Source organism: Schistocerca piceifrons, chromosome 4 (assembly GCF_021461385.2).
Source record: "Schistocerca piceifrons isolate TAMUIC-IGC-003096 chromosome 4, iqSchPice1.1, whole genome shotgun sequence".
Taxonomy (NCBI): domain Eukaryota; kingdom Metazoa; phylum Arthropoda; class Insecta; order Orthoptera; family Acrididae; genus Schistocerca; species Schistocerca piceifrons.
Genome location: NC_060141.1, coordinates 262,931,976 through 262,943,100, shown reverse-complemented (window position 1 = coordinate 262,943,100; position 11,125 = coordinate 262,931,976). Strand labels below are relative to the sequence as shown.

Sequence of the window (11,125 nt, the reverse complement as noted above, 5' to 3'; positions counted from 1 at the left end):
GAGAGAGGGTGTGCAGGAAATGGACAAGGGGTAGGAAGAGATGGGGAAGGAGAGAGAGTGAGGAGGAAGAGATGGACAGATAGAGGTGGGAGGATGAGGTAGACAGAGAGAGAGAGAGAGGGGGGGGGGGTGAAACAGTTGGACAGAGAGAAGGGGAGCAAGATATCTATGCAATATATGTGTTGAGATTGTATGCAGATGAAGATAAAGGAAGCGGATAATATACACTGCTGGAAAAATGCCATAGTGTACCTGGGAAGACGACGTCGATTTTGATTCGATGATGGCGTATGAAACCTGAGGGATAGTAGATGTACAGATAACGGTTTCAATGTCGCCTGACAACAGATAGTGGAGAGTCATAGCTACCATAGAGCCATCTGATTATGTCCTTTAATAGGGAATGCTCACAACCAAAAGACTCAGTGTAGTGTAAGGAGGTAACAAAGCTATAGAGCTGCACTTGCGTTTTCTACGGCGAACTGAGACAGTTTGAAAAGGGTCAAGTTGTGGTCTTCCGACTGTCTGGGTTGTCCTTTTCGAGAACTACCGCGCAAGTTGGACATGCTGCGTCAGTTGTACACTGATGCTGGTATCAGTGGTCATGTGAACGTTCTCACACCCTGTAATGTTAAGCATATTTAGGCGAGCTAATCGTCGCCCAGTATTAGTAAGAGATGAATTTCTTGTGCAGCCTAACGCTAGTGGATCCATGTCACGCAAAGCACCATGACAATTTTGGCTTCTGGCTACATGATCAGTACTAGTGAGTCCGGGTAGAAAGACTAGTAGCGTTGACAGAAATAGGGAAAATCACACTACAGGCCAAAGTGACATACAAACTTGCAGTCTCGGTGCATGGGATAACCACGAGAGTGCTCTTGCTGTCATACGGAATCACCTCAGACCGTAAATCCAGGTGTAGATAGTGTGTGTCTATTACGCAGACAGGTTGGTTGCAGGCCCTCAACTGGCCTCCTAAACAACACTAGGCCATCACTGACACCCAAACAGAACCAGCTTTCATCAGGAAACACAACAGACCTCAACCCCGCCCTCCAATGAGCTCTTGCTTGACACTAATGAAGTGGTGGTAGTTTGGGGTTAGTGGAATGCTCGCTACCGGATGTCTGGCTCGGAGGTGTCTCTGAAGTAACAGATTTATAACAGTTCGCTAGTTCACTGTGGTGTCAACTGCTGCTCAAATTGCTGCTTCAGATGCAATGGGACGTGTCAGAGCTGCATGCCGAACACAACAGTCTTCCCCCTCAGTAGTGCCACGTGGCCATCAGCATACCGGTCTTCTTGGGATCGTACGTTCTTGTGAGCACCACAACCAGCAACCAAGTACACTGGCAAAATTTCTGCGAAGTCTTTCTGCAGTATCGCAGAAGGAACATCCAGCTTCTCGTAGTCGTATTACATGATGTTGTGCAACACATTGAAGTTTTGATAATGGTGTCTTTGTCTCCTTAAAGGAATTCTTAACTAACATGAACTCACCACGTCCAATCTGGAAAGTAACTAACGCTCACGACAATTACAGTGTGTATTTAAAACAAACCTGCATCCTCATAATTGCACTACTAACGCGACTGGCTTGAAATCTGAACAGACGCCATCTTTCAGATGTAGGAACATACATACTAACTGACGTCTATCTCACACAAATCCTTCTTGGTGTTGTGATTTTTTTTCTGCCAGTGAATATGTATAAAGCAGACTATATGTCTGTCTGTGATCTCCTTCCAATAGGATGCTTCAAATGGCTCTGAGCACTATGGACTTAACTGTTGAGGTCATCAGTCCCCTAGAACTTAGAACTACTTAAACCTAACTAACCTAAGGACATCACACACATCCATGCCCGAGGCAGGATTCGAACCTGCGACCGTAGCGGTCGCGCGGTTCCAGACTGTAGCGCCGAGAACCGCATGAGCACCCCGGCCGGCTTCCAATAGGAGCAGATATACAGGGAAACAAGTGTTTTTCAAGCCCTTGCAGTATGGGCTACCCTACACAGTACATTTGAAGTGTGGGTGTGGTATGGGCCTACCTTACCAACCTGCTATGCAGAGGAGCCTACGTGCCAGGGGCAGGAAACGGTTTTTAAGGTCTTGATGTGTAAGCTTACCTGCGCGACTGGCACATCATGATTTTGGTGGTTGAGGCAGATAGAGAAGGCGTGGACAGAGAGAAGGGGCTGTATAGAATGTATGGGAGAGTAGCGAGGAGGGACAGGGAGATGGGGAGTACATATATATATGGGTTTGTGTGTGGGTGAGTGGGTATCCATTTTGGACCAAATGTAATCTCATGTAATTTCAGTGGTGGCATTCAGTGGCCTGTTTTGTTTGGGGGCACGGGTATCTGACTGGGAATGTAATTTTGATTCATAATTTCTTAAGGCACTTATTGAGGTAGTTAACTGCGCTCTTACCCACACCCAACTGAACTAGTGCGTAAACTTGATATTTCTGTAGGTGGTAAACTTCCTTTCTCTTCTATGTTGGATGCCTAAATACTGGAGGATACAGTGGTAAAGAAAAGATGGAAGTACGACAATAAATAAAAGAGAAAACCAAGTGTAAGCTTCTTGACATATAATTACACAGTTCTCAACTACATAGATCTTGGACATAAAACATAGTCACATACAGTTGTTGTATCACCTTTTAATGAAAGAACTGAACAAGTAATATGTATCTAACTAATCTAAACAACTAAAGAAATAAATAATGATAACTAGAGCATAAGTAAATAAATAATACAATAAATTAAGTAAAATGAGTGAGAAGTGAACTAAAAGCATGAGTCTGACTAGCGGCGCCGAGGCACGGACTGCCTCGCGTTAGAGATGATGTTAGCTGGAGTTAATGTTTCCTAAGCTACGACTGTACAAATTGGGGGCGGGCCAGCCGTCTTGGGCAACCGTAGCGCAGCGCTCTCTGTGACTCGACCCGACTGCGGCAGCGAAAGGTCACACGGGGGAGGATACAAGGCTACCCAATAACACTTGACGCCTGTCACGAGACTTCCAAATGCTTGTAGCGAGATGCCGATACGGTTCTGTGTTGAAAATTTGATACAATGAGCTCAAGACGAATCGCTAATGTTACTAAAAATCCTAATTAAGGAAGACTTTCAGGACGCGTTTCAAGAGTGGTAGAATGGTTGGGATCGATGTACTCACTCCCTAGGGGACTACATCGAAGGTGATGCAGAGTAAGATTATGCAAAAGATAATAATTTTAATTAATATACTTCGGGAACTTCGGGACATCACCTCGTACACTGCTTCTGTACAGCGACCTTTTCGGAGCTATTTTTAGTCACAAAGTAGCAGCATTTGTTTAAGATTTCGGTTATTATAAATCAGATTTTGAAAACTCTTCTCGTATTTGCATTTCATTCCCATGATGCCAGTTCGTAATGTTACCATATGCTGCCGCAATTGAAGGTTTCGTCACAGGACGCTACAGTCGGTGCCGTGTTGGCAGCCTTCAGCACCGCCACCGACGACTAGCAGAACTCGTCCGAAACCAAAATAAACAAAGAAGTAAACACGCCGGCCGGAAGAAGCAAACTGCAGTGCTGACCACGTTACACTTACAGACCCAGCCCAGCTTTTAATTCATGAAATGTATGTTCCGCATTTGAGGTGGCAGGCACTGTTTTTCTATCGGTATTCAATGATACAACATTTACCTCAGTCTTATGGCATTCTGAAATTGCTTAAAAATGTAGCAGTACAAGGCTAGTGACTCAGTTGAACATAACCAGAAAACTTGGGATCCTGTTGGTGCTAAGTGCTGGAATGCGGAGACAAAAACGTCATACCTCCAGCAAGCTGCATTCTAATTAAATGAGAATTATGCACGCCATTGGAAGGAAAGGAAGCACTGCAGATTGCTGTTCGATGGGCGGGTGATTAAATAAAATAAGGGATCCAGAGATACGAACAAAACTCAGACAACTATAATCTGACATAAAAATAAACACTAAGTTTCAATACCACTAGACACATTAACAAGTTTATCGGTGACATTTTCTGCATTTGCACGAAACATATACAAAAGAACACTTTATGACCATAGCTGCTCTCAGAAGGACAATTTTTCAGTTTTCAAACCTACCCTTAAGTACTTGTGTGATTCATATATCACATATAAAATAGAGAAACATTTATTAGATTGCTGTTATAGACTCGGCTGCAGCTGGAACATCAGTATTATTTTGATTTGAAAACGCAACGCCAATCTGTTGTTTCATCTAAAAAGTCAGGGCAACATCTTACAACTTATGTTTCCAAAATTTTTGTTTACGTTATCAGCACAGCACTTCATTTCTAACAATGTATATAATGAATCTAACAATAACAGCCAGCATCTATCGAATATTTCTCTTTTGACATTTAACGTCCAATATACACATGAATACACTACAACACATCAGACTTCAGAACAACGTCAGTATATCTTCAGAAAAATATTGCTTATTAAAACGTTTGGTATACAAAATACACATCAAAATACACTATCTCCATTCAGTTCATAAAAACATTTATTCTACATTCAGGCTAGTACGTATCATAAAAAATTATCAACTGTTCACAGAAAACATGGTCCCAGATCGAGGAAACATTTTTACTACTACAAAAAAATACATCTTACAGGTATCTGTGTTATTTAGTACGTCACTATTTTATGACGGAATGGGAAAAATCACACTTTAATCTTGGCACGAGGAAGAAATGCCATAGCTGTAAATCCATATTTAAGTTCCACAGGTGTTTAAAATCAAAATTAATTTGACTATAAAGAATTTCTAACGAGCAAGACAAGGGCGACACTTGAAATCGAACTATCAAGCAATTCGCATGGGACACGAATAAATATCGATCATCTGGTCGTGTATTTGACAGTGGTCAGACAAAAGCAGTGAAAAAAATAGTTAGTGCATGCATACTATGAGATATGTTTTTGAAAATCTGTTTACTAATTACTGAAAAGATTACAAAGTTTCATAAATTACGCCACAAATGTAAATCTCAGACATTGATTCAAGATAACCCACTGTACAACGTGCAGCAGTTGTGAAATTTGAACTGACTTCTGTGTAACAGCTAATGATCTGTCAGGATGTCCTGAATCATAAGAATAGAAGTTAGCACAGTAGATGCGAGGAAATATAGGACCCTTGTTTGTTGTATGCCACCGAAAAATTAAACCATCTAACAGTTCTTAAGCATATGAGTTATGAATTCGGCTAGAATTCTTCTATAGTAGTATTCTGTACAGTGACATCACTACAGAGTGATGTAGCTATAGAGTGATGCAGCTGCTGAGATGTACGCGACTGACACTAGTAAATCCAGCAGAGCGACAGTGGAAACAGAACATCGCCAGATTTAGTAGGATCGTTGAGACATTGCTGAGGCTTCCTCACTAATGTCATCCTTGGTGCGATATTTCGATTGGTTCCTGCGTCCACAAAGACGAATGGTAGTCATATTTGTTATTTTCTCGTTTATCAAAAATAATACGGAAAGTAGAAAGTTAAAAACATCATAAGAAAATGACAACTTATGAGTGATACAGTTATGATTGCATATAGCCAGGAATGATTTGAAACCCAAAGCTGTGAACTGAACTCGAATCGTACGTAGAATGGAACAAATACAAAACAGTTACGCCTTTACCGATGTATTTGGTATCCCAGGGGAAAATAAATGATCTGTACCTAAAATACCCTCTAGCAGAAAATGGTTCAAATGGCTCTGAGCACTATGGGACTTAACTTCTGAGGTCATCAGTCCCCAAGAACTTAGAACTACTTAAACCTAACTTACCTAAGGACATCACACACATCCATGCCCGAGGCAGGATTCGAACCTGCGACCGTAGCGGTTGCGCGGTTCCAGACTGCAGCGCCTAGAACCACTCGGCCACTCCGGCCGGCCCTCTAGCATATACAGCGTTACTAGGATACAGGATTTCCGACCATCATGTTCTGTACAGTGGATGGCAGAGTAGCTGCAGAAATGGTAGTTGTCAGAATGATGGACGACGGTGCATCAAAGAACAAACACAACGATCCTCTTACGTCACCACAGCTGTGAGATAACTTCTGGAGACATACTTTCATGATATAAGTCTCAACTTGCAGGATATTTGTATTATTGTGACCAAAGACTTCATTTTGGTAAGAGAAATCAGTCTTACGTTTAACTACGAGTAATAACTTCTGAAGCCGACACACTACGGAACGTTGTAAGTCCAGTGAAAAGAATACATCTACGAGTGCTGTCTCCAAATCCACATTCGTCATCGGGTGGGGGTTCAGAGGTTTTCATCAAAGTATTTTGATTCAAGTAACAATTTTAGGAAGCACAGGTTATCGACCCATATGAATACCCAGTGATAGAATTACAGTCACGTATTTTCTCCTCATGCCAAAGCACTGCCAATTTGTTTTACTATAGTTACATTACATTATGATGAACCCAGTTTCTCGTTACGTTTTACAAGTTGAAATTATTGCCAGAATTGCAATAGTAATATTAAATGTGAACAATGATCACTGAAACGTTGTATTGCTGTAATCAGAAATTTCGAATACAGCAGAGAAAAAACTGTATGAGGTACTGCTGTGCGTTTTGTTGTAGTGTTATTTGCATTAAAAACCTTGTATGTGGTACTTCTCCTACATTTTTATTACAACTGCTGAACTCTACTTTCAACGTTTATGAATTTGCTGTAGCGACGACAGTGACCACCGTGTGATCACACGCGTGTACAGGGGCCGACAAGGACCGGCTGACAGTCGTACTACGTGGTCGGGTCCACCGCTGCCCCTGCAGCCTATGCTGCCCCCACGACGCCTGCGCACTGCGGAGCGCGCGAGTGCAGGCGCACGCAGGAGGACTCCTCGTGCTTGTACAGGTAGGACTTGAGCGCGAACGCCTTCCCGCAGCGGCAGCACACGTGTGGCTTCGTGCTGGAGTGCGTCTGCACGTGGGCGCGCAGGTTAGACTTGTCTGCAAACGCCTTTTCGCAGATGGTGCACTTGAATGGTTTCTCGCCTGAAACGGAAAAGAAATAAGAACGATTAGCTGACTATCAGAACAGAGCCTCAGCATCAGAATCAACCCATATGTTCACTCATTCATAGCACATCCAGTGTGGCAAACGTGACTTTATGAAGGAGCGGTACCAGAAGAATGCTGCTCTAAAAACGACAATAATGTCCCAAACTTGTTCAGAGTTTTAAAGGGGGCTATAAATATGTTATGAAACTAGTTTAATTTTATGTTCCTGCACATAGCTCGCGGAATAGAGAGTATTATACGACGTTAGTGGCGTACTTGCATAGTCGATCGTATAGTTATAACGGCATCAAAGTTGTTATTTTACTTCGGAGTATCTTCAGTGTAAGTTCAGAAATGAACTGTGCGAATTACGTGTCTAACACTAGAAATCGATTGCTCACCAATAAGGAAACCCATCTATTCACTTATCATCGATGCCAAAACGCGGGCACACACGAACCAATCTACGAGTACTAATAATGGCTCGGGAGGAGATTGCAACAGAACTGTTTTTGGAGGAAGCTGGAAAGATTCTGTCAATGAACGCAGCACGCAACAGTCTCAATATGACCATTAGGCGTCCATTAAAAACAGTGTAGTATACCCCTAACACTATGGTGGGCGAAGAAGATGAGTAAGGGAACACCTGGAATGGAACACTGAAAGCCGTTCGATAAAACGTTAACTGACAAGTTATTCATTCTTACGTGAGTTCTGAATTTCAAGAGTCGTCCAAAGATATCCTGTACCAGGATATCGATTGCTTGTCGTACAGTGTATGACTAGTGGACTCGCCGTATCCAAGTTTTGGAAAGCACAACTGATGTGGCAGCTTATTTATGGATGCTGGGTTCTTGCACTGAGGTTACTTTTTGATGGCCGTTCTCATGCAATGAGTTACGATAAGTATGGCGATTGCAGCTGGGTGAAATTCTTTGTTTCCAATATTATCACCGTCTTTAAATGTGCCTTCACTCGTGTTCAGATTTAAGTTCAGTTATTTAAATGGATAAATCGAGGTCCATGCATATAATAAGTATCGGAATTTCACTTGTTCGTCCTTGCAGTTGGCGTACTGGTTACATTACATTGCCACTAGTTCAAAATATTTAACGTTTTTCCGATGTGTATAAAATCTTTCTTTATTCAGTTTTTTATATGTCGTGGCCCTGTATACCACGTGGTCCATGATAAGACAAGTGCACTCCGACATTTGTTGCTGCTATTGAACTGATGGAATTTAACTAAAGTACTTGGTTTTTTTTCCTTGCTGGTCCACTTCATGAAATCCATAAGATGGTTTGACTGCATACGTGTTTGTGTGTTCACTTTTGAATCAGCGTTCAATTTGACCACAAACATTATTGTGAAAACCACTTTCAGCAGAAACATTAATCACAGCGAATTCACGCTGTAATCAACAGAAGCCTTTTGAATTTCTTTGCATACCTCTACAGCTCAGAATGTAAGTAGTGCTGCAGAGTCTCCGAAACTACTTTCCATTTAGCAGATTACGCTAGATGTGAGTGGTATACATTACATTTAAAGTTCTTGGGTGCGCAGATGTCAGCCTATCTGAGGCTCACATCTCCACAGGACTTGATCTATCTACAGGGAACATCAATTATACCCTAACCTTATTAGATTATAAAACAGTGAGAAATTATTTCAAATGCTCTTAGAGGTCTCCATTTCCTTTCATTGCACAATGTAAGCATTTCCTACTCTTTGCTTTTTTTTTACATAACTATGGCCAAACAGAGCTATAAATTATTTCTTGGATCTAAAATTTTCTATGAAAGAGGCACACATTCAGGGCATTTTACAGTATTCAAATGTGCTGATGTAGTTAGTTTAGTTACAAAGAGAGTGCAAGGCTTACAACCTAGACCGATGGCGTTGAGTTCTCTTCAGCAAAGAGTGCAAAGTTTACCTGACACATGATAGACGGACAGGTTCCATTGCGTGTCTTAGGTACGCAACCCCACGGGATCACTATGACAGCGTTTCACTCACGCTTTTGGCCGGTATGTCATGCCGATCTCAGAAGCCTTTCGTTTCTATCGAGGGTACAGGACTCACCAAACTATTGTCCAGCCACACAGTCAACGTTTCGTTTTTGCATTCGTCTTCCAAGACAACAATTCACGAAACGGTAAGTCCATATCGTGAACAGTTTCCTGCTGTAGCACCAATCAGCCGAATGGAATGGACCGCAGTATCTGCTAACACGAACCACTGTGACTAGATATATATGGTTCTCGGGCGAGACGTCGGATTTCAAAGTGAAAACTCTACAATATTTCATTAGGGCAACTGGCCGATTTTCAGGTACGACGAACACACTTATAAGGCAGGACCAGAGCCCCCTTTTTATGCCATTCTTATGCAGGAAGTGCGCATGCGTGGAAGCGCCAAATTCGATTGCCAATAGCGACGACATCAACCGATAGCTGGAAGGACAGCAACGCCACCTACAGGATGAAGAACCAAAGACTTCGGCGCACGCGCGGAGGGCTGCCGCTGCTGCTCTGCGCTGCCATCGGCCGCCGCAGCGACCTCTGTCGGAAGCCGCAAGCAAAAATGCGCGTCCGCGTAGGTGCGTGACTATCCTCCCGTTGTCAACAGAATATTTATGTTGCTGGCGAATCGTCGTCCGTCGTATGACCAATAGTACTCCTCTCTGCTCGATGCGACTTCAATATGGCCACTGCTGGATCCCAAGCTGTACTGAGCTGAAAGCCCTTGTCTCTGTTTTCAAGATTCGTCGAGCTACGTATTCCACTGCTTCCTTAATTGCACTGTCCCAGTACGAACTCGTCGATGCGAGAATTTGGATGTGTTGATAATTCATAGAATGGCCTGTACTGAGACAATGCTCGGCCACTGCAGACTTCTCCGGTTGCTCCAGACGAGTGTAGCGTGGGCGTTCAGTACATCTCTCTTCTACAGTGCGACAAGTTTGTCCGATGTACGACATGCCGCAGCTACAAGGAATCTCGTAAACACCGGGTCTTCTTAGGTCAAGGTTGTCCTTAGATGAGCCCAAGAGAGCTCTGAGTTTTGCCGGCGGACGAAAGACACATTTAACTTTATGCCTCTTCAATAATCTTCCTATTTTTGAAGAGTCACCGCCGATGTATGTCAAGATGACCATTCCCCTTTGTTCTTCGCCTTCTTCCAGTTCCTCACGTTGTGTAACCAGCTTCGGGTGTAACGCACGGCGAATCTTCCGTTCGGAGTATCCATTTTGTTGGAAAGTGGTACGCAGATGGAGTAGCTCATTGGATAAGCTGTCTGAGTCTGATATGGCTCGTGCTCTGTGAACCAACGTCCTAAGTACGCCACTTTGTTGTGAAGGATGGTAACAGCTGGTGGCCTGTAAGTGTAAGTCCGTGTGAGTTGGTTTACGGTACACTGCGTGACCTAATGTGCCATCTTCTTTTCTCCGTACCAACACGTCCAGCACTGGAAGTTCGCCGTTTTTCTCCATCTCCATAGTGAACTTGATGTTGGGATGAAGCGAGTTAAGATGCTCAAGAAAAACATTCAGCGATGCAATGCCTTGAGGCCAGATAACAAATGTGTCGTCCACATTTTGCCAAAACACGCAGGTTTCAGATCCGACCACTGGAGTGCTTTCTCCTCGAAGTCTCCCATAAAAAGATTAGCCACAATGGGTGACAAGCGACTACCCATTGCGACGACGTCCTTCCAGCTATCGCTTGATATCGTCGCTATTGGCCGTCGAATTTGGCGACTCCACGCATTCGCACTTCCCGCCTAAGACTGACATAAATAGGGTGCTCTGGTCCTGCCTTAGCAGTGTGTTCGTCGCACCTGAAGATGTCGGCCAGTTGCGCTGATGAAATATTGTGGAGTTTTCACTATGACATCCGACATCTCGCCCGAGAACCATATATACAACATGACCGTCGGGAAAGCCTCAAGAAACACACTGTGACTATATTTCGGACCGTACAGCGTTGCAGTGCCTGTTTTATTCGGAATTACAATGCAAATAGTCTTTGGACA

At 43.2% G+C, this 11,125-nt stretch overlaps 1 protein-coding gene across 1 annotated transcript in view; it reads right to left on the bottom strand.

Annotated features, from left to right (window-relative positions):
- Positions 1-2,588: 2,588 nt before the first annotated feature.
- Positions 2,589-11,125, bottom strand: part of LOC124795779 (zinc finger protein 697) — a 93,633-nt gene continuing 85,096 nt past the window's right edge. The window contains exon 8 of the mRNA XM_047259862.1: positions 2,589-7,084. Coding sequence (XP_047115818.1) covers positions 6,864-7,084 — 221 coding nt within the window. The 3' untranslated portion in view covers positions 2,589-6,863. The remainder of the gene's footprint in view (positions 7,085-11,125) is intronic.